General features: G+C 54.5%; 1 protein-coding gene across 1 annotated transcript; it reads left to right on the top strand.

The window, feature by feature from the left end:
• Positions 1–264: 264 nt before the first annotated feature.
• On the top strand, positions 265–13732 carry ARHGAP33 (Rho GTPase activating protein 33). The gene is made up of 22 exons (XM_036346527.1): positions 265–409; positions 2327–2424; positions 2503–2587; positions 2951–3031; positions 3136–3273; positions 3695–3787; positions 4376–4498; positions 4589–4666; positions 4750–4816; positions 4900–4959; positions 5042–5194; positions 5279–5381; positions 6524–6668; positions 6749–6831; positions 6915–7022; positions 8311–8456; positions 9090–9243; positions 9328–9473; positions 9551–9625; positions 11266–11928; positions 12021–12409; positions 12492–13732. The coding sequence occupies exons 1-22, from the start codon at positions 404–406 to the stop codon at positions 13287–13289; spliced, it is 3792 nt and encodes a 1263-aa protein (XP_036202420.1). The 5' UTR covers positions 265–403; the 3' UTR covers positions 13290–13732.
• Positions 13733–20539: the final 6807 nt, after the last annotated feature.

Below are 20539 nucleotides of genomic sequence, written 5' to 3'. Positions count from 1 at the left end.
GGGGAGGCCCTTGCTTAGCGTTAGAAAAAGCAAAGCGTAAAGAACCTGGCGGGTGTCTCGGGGGACGACGGCCAATGAAAGAGGTCCTGGGCGTGGCGCTGTCAAACTCTTCGGGGCGGGGCCGAAGAGACCCAGCCGGGAATGGTGCTCAAGCCGAAGCCAATGAAAAGCCGCCAGGTGGGTGGGGCGTCCTAGGCCGAGGGTGGAGCCAATGAGAAGCGGCGCCGCGCCCCCGCTGTGCCCGCCCCCGTGGGGCCAGCGGCTGAGCGGCTAGAGGCGGAGACTACAGTCGCCCGCGCGCGGCTCGCGCCCTCCCCTTTGTGTCGCTATGGCGGCGGCTTCGGCGACGAGGACGACGATGGAGGGGTCTAGCGCGGCCAGCGCCTGAGGAGGCCACGCGACCATGGTGGTGAGGGGCCTACGCGGCCGTAAGACCATCCGCGTGGCAGTCTGTCCATGCACGGCCCGGCCCCGCGCGCCCCGCCCCCGGCCCCGCCCGAGCCCGGGGCCCGCGCCGCCCCTCACCCCTCGTCTCTGGTCCTCTGGTCCCCAGCCCGGCTCGGTCCGAGCCCTCACCCGGCCCCGCCCTCTCAGCGTGCATCTCCTTCCGCGGCCGGGATGGGTGTTTGCGGCCGAGGGCTCAGACTTGGGAGGAGGAGGGGCTGGTCCCGGGAAGGATCCGGCGGCCCCCGAGCGGCCCCCGCGGGGGCCTGCGGAAGCTCCCCGGGCTCCTCACCAGCCCCCATACCCGCGCCGCCTTCATTGTCCTCGTCCCAACCTCCACCCGACCGGGCCTCCCTCCCCCTCCGCCCACCAGCCACTTTTCCAATCTCGAGCCCCACCCCCACTCAGCTCCATCCTCAGCCTAACCCTTTTATTCTCTTTCTCATCATTTTCTCCCCATCCCAGGCCCACTCAACCAAACCTCCTCCGCTCCCATCAGCCTGAACCTCATCCTTTCCAGCTGCTCCCCTCCTACTTACTCCACTCCAACCCCAGCACGATCCTTGGGTCCTCTCCATCTTGTCCTCATCCTCCCTCCCCTACCGGCTCCCTCTTCCACCCGCTGCTCCTGCTCATTCATCCATTCCCTCATTCTCTCACTTAACAGATATTCACTGAGACCTCTGCAAGCCCATGCTCTAGACACAGAAAGTCAGGACCCGTCCTGCCTTGGGGGGTTTCATGGGTTGGAGGGGGACAGATCCGAGGGGGAGACCCAAGGTTGAACTTGGGGTTGCAGGGAGATGAAGGAGGGAGAAGCTAGAGCCAGTTTGGGAAATCCCCATCTGACAGCTGGTTAATTCATCGGATTTTATCCGGTCCCTGCTGGCAGCTAGGCTGAAATTGGGCATGGGGACCCAGCGAGGAATCAGGCACCAATTCTGCCCCCCCCCCCCCCCCTCTGCTGGGCAATGCTGGGGAGCTAGCTGGGAGGTCACAGTCCAGTGTGGGAGATGGACTTGTCGCCAGATAGTGACGTCTCAGAGTGCTCAGGACTATGATGGGGAAAACCAGGCAGAGTCCTCAAGCTAGGATGGAGGAACTTCAGGGGATGGGAGAGTCCAGAGAGGTGACTGATACAGCCTGAAGGGTCAGGGAGAACTGAGGAGGAAACATGAAGAGCTGAGATGTGAGAGATGAGGAAGAGTGAACCTAGTGAAAGAATGGGGAAGGTGTTCCACGCAGTGGGGACAGCCTCTGCAAAGGCCTAGAAGAAAACGAGAAGATGGTGCTTTTGTTGGGCTCTCAGAAATTTGAGAGGTCTGAGAGTGGAGGCAGTGGGAAGAGATAAGGGTGGAGAGGTAAACAGAGACCAGAGAATTATCTTGAAGACAACAGGGAGCCATTGAAGGTCCATGACCTATGGAGAGACAGAGGCCGATGTGTGTTGTGTGAAAATTATACTAGTGCTTGCTGTGGAGATGCTGGTAGGAGGGGAGAGGTTGGAAGCAGGAAGACTGATAAACTGGGAGCTGTGGTTGTCCAGACAGTGATGAGAGGTGTGGAGAGGCACAACTGGAAGATGACTATATTCTGCAGGGGCTACAGGAGGAGTTTAAATCCAAAGAGATGGTACCAGCCTTCTTTCTTCCTGCCTCACCCTGGGCCCCTCCTCTTCCAGCCCTCCCACCCCAGACCACACAGGAAGATGAAAAACTATCCTCATCTGGTCTTCACCTCCCCCTGACCTCCTCTGCTACTCCATGCTCAGGGCAGTGTATGGAGTGATTCAGGCCTCTGGGCTCAAGGTGGCAGATAACAATGCTCCTGTTGTCTCTGTTCCCATCTCTGGGGGCCTCTGATTCTTCTTTCTGCTCTACAGGCCCGCAGCACTGACAGCCTGGATGGCCCAGGGGAGGGCTCAGTGCAGCCCTTGCCCCCCACTGGGGGTCCCAGTGTGAAGGAGAAGCCTGGGAAGAGGTGAGAGGTGTGGGAGAGGCCCAGCTTAGGAGGGGGCCACGCACAGAAGCCACTAGTGATGTGTCCCCTGTCTTCCAGGCTCTCGGCTCCTCGCGGTCCCTTTCCCCGGCTGGCTGACTGTGCGCATTTCCACTATGAGAATGTCGACTTTGGCCACATTCAGGTATGAGGGTTTTCACCCAGGTGGGAAGATGAGATCCCACCCAACCATGAAGCAATGTTAGCCACCCTACCCCTGAGATCTGTCCCTGGGACTGGCTGCTCTACCCATCCAAGAAGTCAGTGGCAGGAGTTGCAGGGTGGGAAGGGAGAGCTGTTCCTCACTCATCGTTTGTTCCTTTATTCATTCTGCAGCAACTTTTTGTTAGGTGTGTGCTCTGTGCCAGGACCCTGTACTCTGATTGAGGCATCACTAGGCCCTGCCCTTGGGGAGCACAGCCCCATCCCTAGATAGTGCCAGCCTGGAGAGGTTAGGACAGGAACAAAAGTGAGCATTTCTTTCCTGGGCTTTTCTTTCCCTCTACAGCTCCTACTGTCTCCAGAGCGTGATGGCTCTAGCTTCTCTGGGGAGAATGAGCTGGTGTTTGGGGTGCAGGTGACCTGTCAGGTAAGGCCACCCTGCCTCTCATCTGCCCTGTCGGACTGGTTGCCATGGTCGTCAGCTCAGTGAAATGGGACCATTGCTCCTTTTTGTCCCTCACCCTCCCACAGGGCCGTTCTTGGCCAGTTCTCCGCAGTTACGATGACTTCCGTTCCCTGGATACCCACCTCCACCGGTGCATATTTGACCGGAGATTTTCCTGTCTCCCAGAGCTCCCCCCACCCCCAGAGGGTGCCAGGGCTGCCCAGGTAAACTTCTTGTTATCCCATCCCTGCCTCAGCCATGGTGTGTCCTCATCATCGCTGTGTGAAACCATCAAGGCAGGAGGGATTGATAAATACTTAATCACAAGTATGGCCTGAGTCCCAACCAATCAGAATGGAGAGACCATAGGACTGCAACAGGGTTCTGGAGGCCCTCTTAATTTTAGGATCATAAAGAGTTCCATGGGAGGGTCAATATGGCCAGACCAGTGGAAGCACACAGGAGCTTGACGTAGCCTGTTTACCAACTACCATGACAATATTTTAGTACCTAACAGTAGAGTGGCACCCATTCTTTGAGGTTGAATTTCTGTCCTGCTTAGAGGCAAGCTAAGGCAGTATAGAAGGGCAATGGGCTCTCACGGGTGTCTCCTCACAAGAGCCCACCCTGACAATCTGACCACAGATGCTGGTGCCGCTGCTGCTGCAATACCTGGAGACCCTGTCAGGACTGGTGGACAGTAACCTCAACTGTGGGCCTGTGCTCACCTGGATGGAGGTGGGCCGGGCAACGGGGCTTGAAGTTGGGAATGAGTGAGGCATGTCTGAAGAGTGAGAACCAGCCTGGGAGTGTGTGTGGGCACAGGAAGGAAATGAGCCAGACAGGAGGAGTCACTGGCATTTCAGTGTCTGTTTGGGTGTATGTCTGTTAGAATGAGTATGTGTGTGTGTGTGTGTGTGTGTGTGTGTGTGTGTGTGTGTTAGCAGGGGTTGGGCTGTGGGGACGTGAGAATTTCAAGGTATATCAAATAGGTTTGGCTGTAACTCACAGAAGAATGCCTGGCTAAGAGTGACTTAAGCCAGCAGCTTTCAGAGAGCAGATGTGCAATGTCTGCTGTGGATGGAGAGGGTGCAGGGGTGTATCAGGAGGACTTCAGGGTAGAGCAATCCTGAGGCATGTGAGAGGAAGGAAGGGGTCTTGTTTTAGAAGGGGCATGAATTTAGGTGTTTGATCAATAGCTCTGAGTGATTGGTGCCCTTAGATGAGGAGCAAGTAGTGGCCTCCACTGGGCCTGGAAGAACCTTCTCTGCCTTAATTATTTATTACCTTCTGGCCTCTCCCTGCCACATTCACCCTCCACCTCAGTTGGACAACCATGGCAGGCGACTGCTCCTCAGTGAGGAGGCCTCCCTCAATATCCCCGCGGTGGCTGCTGCCCATGTGGTGAAACGGTACACAGCTCAGGCACCAGACGAGCTGTCCTTCGAGGTGAGGCTGTGGGGGGCGGGGCAGACTCCATCTGGACTCCCCTCTTCCGGCCACTTCTGACCCTCCCTCATCTCATCTGCCCACTCCTAGGTGGGAGACATTGTCTCCGTGATCGACATGCCACCCACAGAGGATCGGAGCTGGTGGCGGGGCAAGCGAGGCTTCCAGGTGAGCCTGGGTTGGGGTAGACTGGTGGCTAGGGCACTGTGCTAGCTAGGGTGGCCCAGGCACTGACCCTGAACCCTCTTCAGGTCGGTTTCTTCCCCAGCGAGTGTGTGGAGCTATTCACAGAGCGGCCCTGTCCAGGACTCAAGGGGGGTAAGTGCCGGCAGCAAAGTGGGGAATCCTTCCTGCATCCTTTGCCTGCTGTCCATCCTTCCCACCCACTGTTCACCCCACAGATGCCGATGGTCTCCTTTGTGGTGTTCCAGCTCCCCAGGGTGTCTCCTCTTTGACCTCAGGTAATGGAAATAAGAGGCTATGCCTCCTTCATATCAGACTGGTAACTGCACTGACCCTGTATGGCCTGCCTTACTCTCACAGCTGTGCCCCGGCCACGGGGGAAGCTGGCTGGCCTCCTTCGCACCTTCATGCGCTCCCGCCCTTCTCGGCAGCGGCTGCGACAACGGGGTATCCTACGGCAGAGGGTGTTTGGCTGTGACCTTGGAGAGCACCTCAGTAACTCAGGCCAGGACGGTGAGGTCCGGGCCCATCTGCCTAGCCCACCCCTCTTACCCAGGATTTGACCTGCCCATCCCTGACCTCACTGCTTTCTCCCAGTGCCCCAGGTGCTTCGCTGTTGCTCTGAGTTTATTGAGGCCCATGGGGTGGTGGATGGAATCTACCGACTCTCAGGCGTGTCATCCAATATCCAGAGGCTACGGTGAGGGCCCTCCACCAACCCTTCCCTCCACAAACACTTACTGAACATCATCTCTAGTCTAGGCCCTGTGCCATGTGCTGGTGACAAGAGTTCTTGGGAGTTGGGAGGACATGTAATGGGGTTGGATCAGGGCTGTGGACAGGGAGGGCTTCTGTGAGGAAGTGACTCCAGCTGAGGCCTGAAAGGTGAGAGCAGAATGAGTGTTGGAAATAGAGAGATAACCTTCATTGAGTACTTGCTACATGCCAAACACTAGGCACTGGGGACACAATGATCAATGAGATAATCAGAGATTCCCACCCTCACATGCTAGAGGTAGAGACAAACAAGGAAATGAGAGAGTTTACTAGTAGGTGACAAGTGCTATGGAGCACAAGAGATGGGGGTAAGGAGAATCATAATAAATCTGGGAGGGATATTGCAGTGTTAAATAGGGTGGGCAGTGAAGGCCTCTTGGAGGGGAGCCCCTTTTGGAGGATGGGAGGGAGCGAGCCATGTGGATATTCTGGGAAAAGCATTCATGGTGGAGGGAACAGGCAGTCCAAAAGGCAAAGTAGCAGGAGATGATGTCTGAGAAGTAATTAGGGGCCGAGTGTGCAAGGCCTTTTTAACAACTGTTTGGATTTTGGCTTTTACACTGGAGGGTTCTGAACTGAGGAGACATGAATGGGAAGGAGTGAGGCACAAGTGTTGAGACTGACAGGAGGCCCTGAAGTGAGAGTATAGAGCCCCGAGGTGTGAGAGACGCAGCATGAGTTCATGTGCACTGAGCTTTTCCCCTCAAGCAGTGAGACAACCAGGCAGTTGTGAGGAGGGGCTACTGGGATTTCAGCCAGTTTTCCAGTGACCCTCTTGAAGTCAGGAGAATGGCATAAGGTGGTGGAAGTAGCAGTAGCAGGGTCGTGCTTTGGAATCCGATAGCCTTGGGTAGCTGCAGGAGGGACACCTCCCACCGGAGCGTCAGTGTCCTCTGTAAAAGAGCACCCCTGTCCTTGGGGCAGAGGAAGTAAGTCTCTGTCCTTTGAGGAACACAGTGCGGGAAGAGGGTTGCATCCATCTGTGGACAGTGTGGGTATGGGGTGCACAGCCAGGCGGGCCAGCTCTGACACGAGTCTTTCTTTTCTTCGACCTGGTGGCCTCAGGCATGAGTTTGACAGTGAGAGGATCCCTGAACTGTCTGGCCCCACCTTCCTACAGGACATTCACAGTGTGTCTTCTCTCTGCAAGCTCTACTTCCGAGAGCTGCCCAACCCCCTGCTCACGTATCAGCTCTACGGGAAGTTCAGTGTGAGTAAAGGAGATAGTGAGATTGGAGGGTGCTGGGATGCATTGGGCCCAGTCCCCATCATGCCTGTGCACAATCTCAGGAGGCCATGTCAGTACCTGGGGAGGACGAACGCCTGGTGCGTGTCCATGACGTCATCCAACAACTGCCCCCGCCACACTATAGGTAAACCAGGAGGGGTAGGGAAGGGCTATGGTGGGCTCACAAGGGAGTTGAGGCTCAGGTGTCCCCCTCCACTCCCACCCCAGGACCCTGGAGTATCTGCTGAGGCACTTGGCCCGCATGGCAAGACACAGTGCCAATACCAGCATGCATGCCCGCAACCTGGCCATTGTCTGGGCGCCCAACCTGCTACGGTAAGCTGGCAGCTCACCAGCCTGTCACCCACAGTTCCCTCCCATGGGCTGAGCCCCAGTCTCCCCCTACTTCTATACCTACCCTAGGAATTCACCCAACTTTTGATTCTCTTGTTCATTTCATTCAACATGAATTTATTAAATATCTCCAGTGTGCCAGCCCCTGTTCTCAGCACTGGGGATGGAGTAGTGAGCAAGATCCTGTGCTCCTGGGGAGGTGGACAAGGAACTAGTAACAAGAAAACACAGAGAATGGTCTGATAGCAGTGAGTGACAAGGATAAAGATTACAACGCAGGGAGGGGCATGCACAGGGTCATGGCATTTTGGGATGTGTAGAGTGTTAGGGAAGGCTTCAGTAAAAAGTCTTCAATAGCCAGCAGCACAGAAAGTCTCAAATTTGATGGTGACCGAGACAGGCAAGCTCTCTGTCCTAAATAAAATACGTGGTGGGTGTAAGAACTATGGGGGGAAAGAAACACAGATAGACCTGGAATACAGAGAAAGTTTACAATTTTAAATAAGGTAGATGGGGAAGACTCCACTGAGAAGGTAACATTTGAGTCAAGAACTGTAGAAGGTGAGATATCTGGGGAAGAGCAAACCAGGCAGAAGGAACAATAAGGGCAGTGGTCCTGAGGCTGGGTCAGGGGGAACAGTAGGGAGGCCATTGTGTCTGGAACTGAGTGAGCGATTGAGTAAGGGACTGAGAGGGAGATGATGAGAGCAGGTAGGTGATGGGGGCCCAGATAGCGGAGGAGTGACTTATAGGTTATGAGTCTTGTGAGGACTTTGCTTTCACCAGGAGTGAGGTGCCAGGAGGTGTTCATAGCTTCCTCCAGCTGTGCATGAGAAGCAGACTGTGGGGGTGGGGTGGGACCAGGGGCCAAGGAAGAAGGTGGCTGTGACAGCCAGGAGGGAGAGGATGGAGAGTGGGGCAGTAGAGTGGGAGACTAGTTTAGATTTTGGACAGATTTTGTGGGGGGAACACAAAAAGTTTTTGGGCAGATTGGATGTGGGTGTGAGAGAAAGAGTGAAGTCAAGGACAATTCCAAGGTGTCTTGCCTGAACCACTGAAGGACTGCATTGACTGAGATGGGGAAGGTGGTGAGGGAGCAAGCTGGGGAAAAGTTGAGAACCAAGTTGTAGATGTGATCAATTTGATAAAATCAGAGCTGTTGAATGACAGTCTTTGCTTCTATTAGCTCCCTACCTAACCTAGTCACAACCCTCCCCCTCCTCCAGCTGTGGCTCAAGGCACCTGACCTCCCTCTCCCTCTCCCATTCAGGTCCATGGAGCTGGAGTCAGTGGGGCTGGGTGGGGCAGCAGCCTTCCGTGAGGTGCGGGTGCAGTCAGTGGTGGTGGAATTCCTGCTCACCCATGTGGATGTCCTGTTCAGTGACACCTTCACCTCTGCTGGCCTCGACCCTGCAGGTATGCTTGTCCTATCTCCTGATGTCCTGGCTACTGCCTCCTCATTGTCAGGACTGCAGTGGGAGGGCAGGAGGGCTCCTAGCCCTGTCCCTACCCACTGAAGCTGTACCTCCTTCCTGGCTCCTTGAGGACCCCGCCCCGGCCTCTCCCTCCCCTCCCTCCCCTTCTCATTTCAGCTCCTACGCTCAGGATCCCCACTTCTTGGCCTGGACATCGTTCTTCCTCCACCCCTTGTAGCTCCTGGGGGTGCTTGGGGCCAGAGGTCCACCTGGGAGGAGGTGGGAGGTCCCCAGACTTGACCCTGCCCAGGCCCCACCCAGACTCCCCACCCTGCCCGGGACCCCAGTCCAATCAGGATTCAGCACATCGGAGGGTCCTCTGGCCCGAGGTAACTGAAGCCAGAGCCACTGCCTTTGCTGGCTGCTGGGAGCTGCCTCATCAGCTGGTTCTGCCTCATTCCTGCTCACCTGCCTGCTGCCCACCCATTCCCACCTGATCCTCTCTGGTTCCCTGCCTTGCCAGCCGGGGTGGGGGTTATGCTTTGGGGCCAGAGCTTGGGCAGTAGCACTTAGCTTTACCTGTTACCTTGAACGTTCTCTGGGCTGACAGCTGCCCACTTTCCCAACTCCCCAGGCCGCTGCCTCCTTCCCAGGCCCAAGTCCCTTGTGGGCAGTGGCCCCTCCACTCGCCTGTTGACGCTGGAGGAAGCCCAGGCTCGAACCCAGGGCCGACTGGGGACACCCAATGAATCCACAGCTCCCAAGGCTTCAGACTCTCCTGTGGAAAGGTGAGTGGGATGCAGGGGAGTGGAGGGGTAAGCCTTGAGGTCCCAGCTTCTCAGACTGCCTCCTGTGTCTCACCCAAACTCCAGGAGGAAAGGGGAGAGAGGCCAGAAACAGCGGAAGCCAGGTGGTAGCAGCTGGAAGACTTTCTTTGCACTGGGCCGCGGCCCCAGCATTCCCCGGAAGAAGCCTCTTCCCTGGCTGGGGGGGATGCGTGCTCCACCACAGCCTTCAGGTCAGAGGTTGGGCAGTCAGCATGGTGTGGGGGAGGCACTCTGGAGTGCCTCTGTGACCCTTCTAATCTCCTTGCAGGCAACCGACCTGACACAGTCACACTCCGATCTGCCAAGAGTGAGGAGTCTCTGTCATCTCAGGCCAGCGGGGCTGGTGAGCTCAGGGTGGCCTGGCCTGTGGTGGGGTGGAGCCTCCAAATGCTGTACTTCAAATTTGGGGGTTTTGGTGGTTTATAGTTTTTAATTTGGACATTGGGTATGATGAATTGGATAAAGCATCACCCTTAGTTCATAACACACTGTGATCAATGGTCCATTCAGGGTCCTTTCAAACAGTCTTATTCATTCCTTTTGAAAAAATATAAATAATATAATGAACACCCATGTACCCACTGGCCAGAACTAGAAGAACCCCCACTACTTTATGTTCAAGCTCCTCCCCTCTCCTACCTGCTGCCTATCCACCAGAGGCATCCTCTAGATTAGATGCTCATCATCCTCATTGATTTTTTTGTTTGTTTATTAATCCTGACTGGAGGGTATTTTTTCCGTTGATTTCTTTTTTTCTTTTAAGAGCAAGTAGAAGGGAGGAAGATGGGTGAGAGAGAGAGGAGATAGAGAAACAGCTATGTGAGAGAGACACATTGATTGGTTGCCTCCTGCACATGCCCCGACCAGGGCCGGGGATCGAACCTGCAACCCAGGTACATGCCCTTGACTGGAAATTGAACCCAGAACTCTCTGGTGAGTGGGCTTAATTCTAACCACTTAGCAACACTGGCCAGGGCTGTCATCCTTGGTTTTAAGGTTTTATCACGTACAGATGTATACATAAACATTGAGCAGTTCTAGTCATTTTAAAATGTCAATTAAAGGTATCATAAGAAAGGGGGTTTAGTGCTGTATGTAGAACTTAACTTCATTCACCACTGCATTACAGATACCATCGTGTTGCCAGGTATAGCTCAGGCTCACTCCTGCCTGCTGATCTTTAGTGTTCCATGTGGATATTTCATCGGGAGTTGCTTGTCCATCCCACTCCTGATGGATCTGGGGGCTCTATGGGTGCTCCCTGCCATGCCCACACTCCTGAGAGAGCTCTACACATACTCTAGGGCAGTGGTTCTCAACCTTCCTAATGCCGCGACCCTTTAATACAGTTCCTCATGTTGTGACCCCCCAACCATAAAATTATTTTCGTTGCTACTTCATAACTAATTTTACTACTGTTATGAATCGTCATGTAAGTATCTGATATGTAGGATGTATTTTCATTGTTACAAATTGAACATAATTAAAGCATAGTGATTAATCACAAAAACAATATGTAATTATATATGTGTTTTCCGATGGTCTTAGGCGACCTCTGTGAAAGGGTCGTTCGACCCCCAAAGGGGTCACGACCCACAGGTTGAGAACCACTGCTCTAGTGTATATGCATGTTCAACTGAACAAGAAAATGCCCAATTGTTTTCCAAATGTGGTCGCCCCAGCCTGTACTCCCAGCAGCCTGGTTTGGGATCCTATTGGTCTCATGCTCATAGCCGTGGGGTTGTCAGACTTTATTCTGGCCCTTGGGTCTGGAATGGTTCTCCCCAGGGACTTGCCATTCATTTCCTTTGTCACTGTGAGTCTGAACAGCTCTCCCTGGGTTCACAGCCGTTGTGGCCCTACCCAGGGAAGTGCCTCTGCATGTTATTTCCCAGCCTCCTGGGTTGTGTGCCCTGTTCTCACTAATGTGTGGGTATGTAAACTTTTGAGCCCTGACCCCTAACTGCCCCTCCTCCCCCCCAGGCCTCCAGAGGCTGAGCAGGCTACGGCGACCCCACTCTAGCAGTGATGCTTTCCCTGTGGGTCCAGCACCGGCGGGCTCCTGTGAGAGCCTGTCCTCGTCCTCCTCTGCATCCTCCTCATCCTCTGAGTCCTCCTCATCCTCAGCAGCTGGGCTCAGAGCACTTTCCGGTTCCCCCTCTCACCGAACCTCAGCCTGGCTAGATGATGGTGATGATCTGGACTTCAGCCCACCTCACTGCCTGGAGGGGCTCCGGGGGCTCGACTTTGATCCCCTTACCTTTCGCTGCAGCAGCCCTACCCCAGGGGACCCTGCACCTCCTGCCAGCCCGGCCCCCCCAGCCTCTGCTTCTGCCTTTCCACCCAGGGCAACTTCCCAGGCCCTTTTGCCCCATGGGCCCACCAGCCCTGCTTTGTCCACTGCCCTGGATATCTCAGAGCCCCTGTCTGTATCAGTGCCACCTGCTGTTCTGGAGCTGCTGGGGGCTGGGGGAACACCTGCCTCACTCACCCCAACACCAGCACTCAGCCCCAGCCCAGGCCTGTGCCCCCATGTCATCCCCCTGCTGCCACATGGAGCTGAAGCCCAGCTGAGTGACACCTGTCAACAGGAGGTCAGCAGCAACCTAGCACTACCTGGTCCCGGGGAAGCCCAACGACAGCATGGTGAGTCCTACTCAACCCATCCAACACCCTCACAGACCCTGAGGCTGCATCCAAGACCTGGTTGACGCCCCTTCCCATTCCTCTTTGTATAGGACCTGTCATGGATTCACCACTGCCCCCACCCCTGTCCCTCCTGCGCCCTGGGGGGGCCCCACCTCCACCCCCCAAGAACCCAGCACGCCTCATGGCCCTGGCCCTGGCTGAGCAGGCTCAGCAGGTGGCCCAGAAACAGAGCCAACAGGAGCATGGGAGTACCCCATCGGCTCCCCGCTCCCCTTTCTACTGCTCACTGTCCCTGAAGGTGGGTGGTGAGCCCCTCGGGACCTCAGGGAGTGGGCCACCAGCCCCCTCCCTAGCCCACCCTGAAGCCTGGGCTCCAGGACCCTCACCCTCCCTACCACGGCAACAAAGTGTTGGGAGCCTGGTGAGGAGCCAGCGGCCCATGGGGATCTCAAGGAGGGGACACAGAAGCTCTGCCCAGGTCAGTGCCCAGCTCAGGAAGGGTGGGGCTTCAGGGATGTGCCAGAGACATTGTCCCAGTTCCTATGTTCTGTCTCCTCCAGGTTGTTTCTTCCGTGAGAGCCCCTGGCTGCTTCTCCTCAGCTCCCCAGGAGTGCCTGCCACCCTTTCTTGGGGTCCCAAAACCAGGCTTGTACCCCCTGGGCTCCTCATCCTTCCAGCCCAGTTCCCCAACCCCAGTCTGGAGGAGCCCTTTGGGTCCCCCTGCACCACTTGACAGGGGAGAGAACCTGTACTATGAGATTGAGGCGGGTGAGGGGTCCCCCTACTCTGGCACCACCCAGTCCTGGAGTCCCTTTCACTCCATGCCACCAGATAGACTCAATGCCTCATATGGCATGCTTGACCAATCACCACCATTCCATAGGTCCCCTGACTTCCTACTCAGCTACCCACCACCCCCCTCCTGCTTTCCCCATAACCACCTGGGCTATTCAGCCCTTCAGCACCCTGCCAGGTGCCCCACTCGGCCTGAACCCCTCTATGTCAACCTAGCCCTAGGGCCCAGGGGTCCCTCATCCACCTCTTCCAGCTCCTCTTCCCCTCCTGCTCATCCCCATAGCCGTTCAGATTCAGGCCCCACAGCCCCCCATCTTCCCCAGAAAGAGAGGGCCCTCTGGGATCCTCACACCCCTCACAGGGTGCCTGGGGCCTGGGGCTCTCCTGAGCCTCTCCTGTACTACAGGGCAGCTCCACCAGCCTATGGGAGGCAGGGCAAGCACCACCGAGGGTCCTTGTACAGGAATGGGGGCCAAGGAAGGGAGGGGGCTGGTCCCCCACCCCCTTACCCCACTCCCAGCTGGTCCCTTCACTCTGAGGGCCAGACCCGAAGTTACTGCTGAACCAGAGCAGAGACCTTCCTTCCCTTCTCACTGATCTTGGCCCAACTCAATTCCTTGTTTTGTATTTTCTTGAGCTCCTGACCCCTATTCCAGGTTTCTAACTTTGTAACTTGCTTCTGATGTGGATCCCTAACCTGTATGGCTTCCCTACCCTGGACTAAGGGCACCCCCACCAACCTCTATCATGGGGCTCTCACACAAATCTGAGGGCTAGGCTGACACACTGCCCTTCCTCTTCCTCCAGGAGCCCCCAGCATGTCCTGACCTATGCACAGGGGTTGGGGGACAACTCCTGCCCATCTCCCACATGCCCCACTAAACCATCTGACAAAATTAATGAATAAAAATGGTGAAAATGTGGCTGCTAGTGTCATGCTGAGACTAGGCTCAGTAAACAAAGAGGCAATGGGCTGCTTTATCATTTTTGTTTAAATATGTATTTATTGATTTTAGAGAGAGAGGAAAGGAGGGGGATAGAGAGATAGAAACATCGATGAGAGAGAAGCATTATCAGTTGGCTGCCTCCTGCACACACCTTTCTGGGAATCAAACCTGCAACCTGGGCATATACCCCAACTGGGAATGGAACTGGTAATCTCTTGGTTCATGGATCAACGCTCAACCACCGAGCCAAACTGGCTGGGCTGCTTTATCATTTTATCACTTCAGCAGGTGCTGAGTGGGGAGTCACTCTTGAGAGACTCTTAGGGACAGTAACTGCAGAGGGGCCGTGGATATCCTAAGAATCTGTCAGGAGTGGGGTCCAGGCTGGGCCTGCCTCCGAGTTGGCATCCACCTTGCAGCTCTGCTATAATCTCCAGCAGATCCATCCTGGGGAGTAGTGGGGAAGGGATGGACTGAGGGTTACCTCAGATATGAGGAAGGGGCCCCCAGTCCCTCCTACCAGGGCCCATTTCTCACTTGTGCCTGCTGAAGAAGGGACCTCCTCTCTGCTCAGGGCTGGCTGCCTTAGGGGAAAAGGCTGGAGCTGCCACCAGTGGCCATGGGGGTCAGGATAGACCTGGTGGTGTGTGTGTGTGTGTGTGCGTGTGTGTGTGTGTCGGGGGATGGGGGGTCAGGGCATGATCTCAGGGTCTTCTGCTTCACCTGCCCTGGTGGCCTTCTCTGCCAGCAGCCTCCAGGGTATGGGAAGCCTCCCTGCAGAGCTGGGATTTTGGCTGAGAGCTGCACCAGAGCCCTGGCTCCCTGGCAGGGAAGCTGAGTCCTGAAGGCTGGAGTGCAGTGCAGAGCCATGGGGGAAGCAGGGTTGGTCAGGGCTCACAGGTCAGTGAGGGGACGGTTGGGAGTCCCAGGAAGTGGTTTCTGTACAGAGGAGAGGCAGCCAAAGAAACTGGTGACTACTGGGGGGATGGGTCACAAGTTAGGGACTGAATGGTCACACAGACCTTTAGGGATAGCCATACTGTTGAGCTGGGCTCCAGGCAGTGGTGCAGGCCGACCCTGGTTGTGCGGCTGTGGCCTAGGCACAGGTCAGAGCTGGCACTGGGGATGCTGCCAGAGTCCTAGGCTGGGCCCCTCTGGGCTCTTCTGTGGCCTGTGACCTCAGGAGTCTTCACGGCCAGCAGAGAGCTGGCATGGGTGGCCTAGGTGCCCCACAGCTCCCTTGATTCTCCACATCCCTGCCCTGGCTCCTACCTGGAATGGGGAGGGGCCTTGGGATGTCAGGTCTGAGCATAGTCTTGCCTCTGGGAGCCAGCTCATAGTACAGTGTCACTGGGGGTATAAACCAGTTGGTTGGAATTAGGGGGTACAACCAAGCTGTGCTCAGCACCTGCCACCACCCCTCTTTGCTCTCTAAATTGGTGGGGAACCCTGGAGTGCAGGGCACAGTGTGGTCCAATTCACCAGAGAGCTCACCCCAGGAGACAAATCCTGTTGAAAGGAGGCTGGATGTGGGAACATGAGCCCTGCGGAGGTTCCCCGGCCACTACCCGCCCCTGCCAACCTGTCCTATACCTGGGCCATGGCCTCCTATGGCTGGTATCGGGTATTCTGCAGGCTGCCCACCAGTCAGCAGGCTCTTGGTCCAGCCCAGCCCGAACCAAGGCCTGGTAGGGGGTTGGCACCAAGGGTTCCAAGGCCAGGCTCTAGACTGCCTCCAGGTTAGCCTTTACCTCAGGCGCTCTTTTCCAGTCCAGCTCTCTTATGAGGAAGCATGATTGGAGGATCCAAACCGGCCAGGTACCTCAATAGGGCAGTGTGTAGAGTCACTTACTGACCAGTGAAGACCTCCTGGGCCAGGGTGCAGCAGCTGTAGAGGTCTGAGGTGGCCACAGGCATATCACCGCACATGAGCTCAAGTGGCAGCCATGGGTACAGTTCGGGAGGTGGGGTAGTCTTGGGCCTGGGCCTCCCCAGAGGTAACCTTGCTGAGGCCTATGGAGAATGAAGGGCCTGCTAAGCTACTGACCACTAGACAAGAACACTGGGCAGGCAGGTGAGACATGTACTCACTTGGGCTGCAGCCAGCACTGGTGTAGTGAGCGCCCATGCTCCAGGCTGCCCACTTTGGCCAGGCCTGGCCTCACCAGCTGCACAGATGCAAACTGAGGCTGCCACAGGCATGCCAGTGGGCCTGGAGAAACAACAGAGCCTCTTTGCCTGCAGTAGCAGTGGCTGGGCAGCAGGCCTGGCTTAGTGCGAGACTGCCCTTGCCTGGTCCCTGCGTGTGCAGAGCCACATGGGAGCCCAGCCACATGGGCTTGAAGAGGAAGTACAGCCCCAACAGGGCTGCCGTAGGGCTCAGTGCCATCAGCAGCAGCAGGTTGGGTGGTGCAGGGTGCTAGGTAGGAGAAAGCAGGCTACTCACAAAGAGGCCCCAGTCTGCATGGGGTGGAGGCTACCCCTGGGCACAGACCACCATGTGCCAGAGGCTGTTGATCTATACCAGCAACTGGACAGGAGAGCCAGCACCCAGTTTGTTCCCTGTTTGTGGTACACCTACCTCCTCTCTGCAGCCTATGAGATACAACACACAGAACTGGGTACCCACTATTCAGTGGGAGGAGGGTCACTTCAGTAGGAGGGCTTCATGCCAGGTACTGGTCCAGAATTGAAGACTGTAACCATGGCCATTGCCATACTCCCTGGTCCTTTGTTTATAAACACTTGAGTCAGGAGGGCAAGCAGGAGACTAGGTTGACCTGGGAGAAGGGGGGGGTGGCATACCTGCAGTGCTGAAGGTCAGCCAACAGTATATCAGCCTGCGTTCCAGGAGCCGTCTGTTTCCACGCTCTGATTGGCCCCTTCATAGGAGGCTGGAGATGGGGAGGGGAGAGAGTGTACATCTGAGATGAAAGAGCTTTCCTTGTGAGGGGAACAGGAGGTCTGGACTCTCTTTGGAGCTTTCTTCTTGACAGCCAGGCAGGGGTGTGGGAGGAGCTATCACTTAGTGTGTGAACTGCTCTCATAAGTGTGACAGGGCTCACCTAGGCTGGCAGCTGTTCTTTGGGGCCCATGAGGGCTATAGTTGTTACCAGCCCCAGTGGCTACAGGCTGCTCAGCTGGGGAAGGGTTCGGGACTATGAGGCATGAAGAGGACAGTGATGCTCCCTGCTCTGCCAACCTCTCCTGCTGACTGAACCCCGAGGCTGGATTTGGGGGGTTTCATGATCTGCTCTGGCCTTAGTGCCCTGGGGTAAAGGGCAGTCTGAAGGTAAGCCTGGGTAGCTGGGAGTGGCGGCTTCACAGTGTGGACAGTTGCCTGTCTGCACCAGCCGCAGCAAGGACAGGGAGCCACACAGGCTATGTCCAGAGCCAGTCTGCAATTGGCCCAGTGATGCAGGGCATGCCAACTCACCGCCCTGTGCTACTGCTAATACGTGGGAATGACAGGGCTGTAATATCTCAAGCTCCTGGGTGAGGGGCACGTGGGGTGAGATAGAGTGAAGGTGCTGGCCCTGATGCTCCCAGTCCACTTGGGCCGCTGCTAACATCCTGGCTCTGCTTGGCACCAAACTTTTCTGCCCAGTCCCAAGGAGTGCTATTCTTGCAGATGCAGGTCACCCCCCACCTGCAGCACATGCCATACCACCAGGCTGCAGCCCAAGAAGACATCTGTGTGCACAAGTGTGCTGCAATTGAGGCAGCAGCTGAACAATGAGGACATGAGTGGATTAGAAAAGGGACCAGAGACAAGAGGTGGCAGAATGGGAGCACTGGGGGATGAAAAGAGTCACTGTGAACATAGAAGGTGGATATCAGGACAGGAGGGATAGCTTGGGGACACAGTGGGGTCTTTGAGAGGATGAGAGGATCACTATGAGCATGAGGGGCACCAGGAGAATGGGAATAATCATTGGAGGACAAGAAGGGGTTAATTGAAAGGTCAAGAGGGGTCACTGGGGACAGGAGGGTCATCAAGGAGTGAGAGTCCTCTGGGAAAGAGAGCCCTGGCTCTCTGGGGCTCAGACCCAGGGCCCTGGGAGTATGGGGGCATCACCACCTGTCCACTCATTGGTTTGGGTTGGCACCAAGGGCCAGCAGGAGCTGCATGGTAGAGCTGTGGCCCAACAGCACTGAGAGGAAGAGCACTGTCTGCCAAGCAGAGTTCTCACCATCTATCTAGACAACTGAGGGGCAGCGAAGCTTAGGACTGTCCCTGCCCCTCACTCCAGGCAACACCTTTGCCAATTCCCAGTCCCTGACTGGGTTACCCTTGATCCCAGGTTCCATTCCTATGTCCTGGAACCCCTACCCTCCAGCCTCTGGGAACTCTGCATCAGAATCCATCTCAACCCAGTGCTCACCATAAAGTCCAGAGTGTTGGAACAAGGGATGACATTTACCTGCCATGCAGACATCTATCCCCCATCACAGAGCTGTCAAAATCACACAAAGGTACCCAGGGGCCAGGGAGACAGTGGAGTTTGTGGGGACATGAGCCTCATGCACTGGGCAGGGCAAGCAGCCTCCACCTAGCTCTAATTCAGTGTATGTGCAGGTCTTGCCAATTCTTCAAGGAAAGCAAACTCTCTGGATTTAATCAGAAAATCTCTCGTTTAGTTTGAACACTACATGTAAGGCAGAATCCAGGTAGCAACCTCCTCAGCACCTCTGCCTCTATGCCAGGGGTCCTCAAACTTTTTAAACAGGGGGCCAGTTCACTGTCCCTCAGACCGTTGGAGGGCCGGACTATAGTTAAAAAAAAACACCTATGAACAAATTGCTATGCACACTGCACATATCTTGTTTTGAAGTGAAAAAACAAAACTTCAAAAAAAAAAGGCTCTCCTAACTTCAAAAAAAAAAAGGCCCTACTAACTGCAAAATAAAAAAAATAGACCTCCTAACTTCAAAAAAAAAATAAATCCTAACTTGTTCTTACCTCAGTCCTCAGGCAGCAGCAGGCTCTGCACAGGCAAGCTCGTGACTTGTCCGATCACACCCGAGACTGAGAGGAGGAGTCCAGAGACAGAGAGAAGGAGGGGAGTCAGAGAGTGCGGTGCACATTCCACACATGCGCACTGCGGGCCTGGGACGGATAAATGTTTTCAGTGGGCCACATGTGGCCCGAGGGCCGTAGTTTGAGGACCCCTGCTCTATGCTCTTGCTAATCCCCTCCCCTATCATCCTGCTCAGATCACCCCTCCCAAGCCCTCATCTCTGCACCCATCATACCCCAAGCCCTATTTCTATGCACCCATTATCTCTGAGTTCCACTTTTCAAGGCCCTATCCCATATCTCAGGAATAGCACACATGGCATACTTGTCCTTGAACTCCTAAGTCCTTGGTAGACATGGCTAACGAACCATGCACTTGATCAAACCCAGCTTAGTCTCTGCAACAAAATCTCTCCAAATGAGATCCTCAGGAACCTCTGAACATCAAACTTACTGCATCTTATTTGTCTCAGTAGCCCACCATCTTTTCAATGGCATCCTAACTGGTTTTCTGCATTTGTCTTGAATGACCCCTGCAGAGGGATATTAAAACACAAAGCATTTTTCTTTTTTTATAGATGCCTTTTAAAAATAGGATTTATTGGGGTGACATTGGTAAATAAAATTATATAGGTTTCAGCTATACAATTCTACAATATATCATCTGTATATCGTGTTTACTCCAAGTCAAGTCTCCTTCCACTCCCATTTATCCCCCCTTTACCCTCTTTTACCTCCCCTCACTCCCCTATGCTCTGGCAATCACCATGCTGTTGTTTGTGTCCACTTTGTTAGTTTATTCTGTTCATTAAATTCCACATATAAGTGAAATCATATGATACTTATCTTCCTCTGACTGGCTTATTTCACTTAGCATAATATTCTCCAGGTCCATTTATGCTCTCGCAAAAGGTAAGTTTTCCTTGTTTTTTACGGTTGATCAGTATTTTATTGTGTACTAAAAATGTACCACAGCTTTTTTATCCACTCGTCTATTCATGGGCACTTGGGCTGTTTCCATATCTTGGCTGTTGTAAATGCTGTTATGAACACGGGGGTGCATATTCTTTTGAATTAGTGTTTTGAAATTCTAATTCTAGTGTTTTGATATATTCCCAGAAGTGTAATTGCTTGGGTAATAAGGCAGTTCCATTTTTAACTTTTTAAAAAATATATTTTATTGATTTTTTACAGCGAGGAAGGGAGAGGGATAGAAAGTTAGAAACATCGATCAGCTGCCTCCTGCACACCCCCTACTCATGCCCTTGACTGGAATCGAACCTGGGACCCTTCAGTCCGCAGGCCAACGCTCTCTCCACTGAGCCAAACCAGTTAGGGCAATTTTTAACTTTTTTTTTTTTTTTTAAATATATTTTTATTGATTTTTTACAGAGAGGAAGGGAGAGAGATAGAGTGTTAGAAACATCGATGAGAGAGAAACATTGATCAGCTGCCTCCTGCACATCTCCTACTGGGGATATGCCCGCAACCCAGGTACATGCCCTTGACCAGAATCGATCCTGGGACCTTTCAGTCCGCAGGCCGACGCTCTATCCACTGAGCCAAACCGGTTTCGGCAATTTTTAACTTTTTGAGGCAACTCCATACTGTTTTCCATACTGGCTGCACCAGTCTGCATTCCCACCAAAAGTGCACAAGGGTTTCCTTTTCTCCACGTCCTCACCAACATTTGTTGCTTGTTGATTGATTGATGATTGCCACTCTAACAAGTGTGAAGTGATATCTCATTGTGGTTTTAATTTTCATTTCTCTGATGACTAGTGACATTGAACATCTTTTGTCTATTGGCCATCTGTATATACTCTTTGGAGAAGTGTCTATTTAG

The sequence above is a fragment of the Myotis myotis genome, unplaced genomic scaffold (assembly GCF_014108235.1).
Source record: "Myotis myotis isolate mMyoMyo1 unplaced genomic scaffold, mMyoMyo1.p scaffold_m19_p_19, whole genome shotgun sequence".
NCBI lineage: Eukaryota > Metazoa > Chordata > Mammalia > Chiroptera > Vespertilionidae > Myotis > Myotis myotis.
Note: the sequence above shows the minus strand (reverse complement) of the source record. Positions and strands in the feature narration are given on the sequence as shown.

What these genes read in the sequence shown, in the direction of transcription:
- ARHGAP33 (XM_036346527.1), top strand. An exon ending in GGGGCAAGCGAGGCTTCCAG is followed by an intron (nt 4,667 to 4,749) that starts GTGAGCCTGGGT and finishes AACCCTCTTCAG; the next exon opens with GTCGGTTTCTTCCCCAGCGA. An exon ending in TGTCTCCTCTTTGACCTCAG is followed by an intron (nt 4,960 to 5,041) that starts GTAATGGAAATA and finishes TTACTCTCACAG; the next exon opens with CTGTGCCCCGGCCACGGGGG.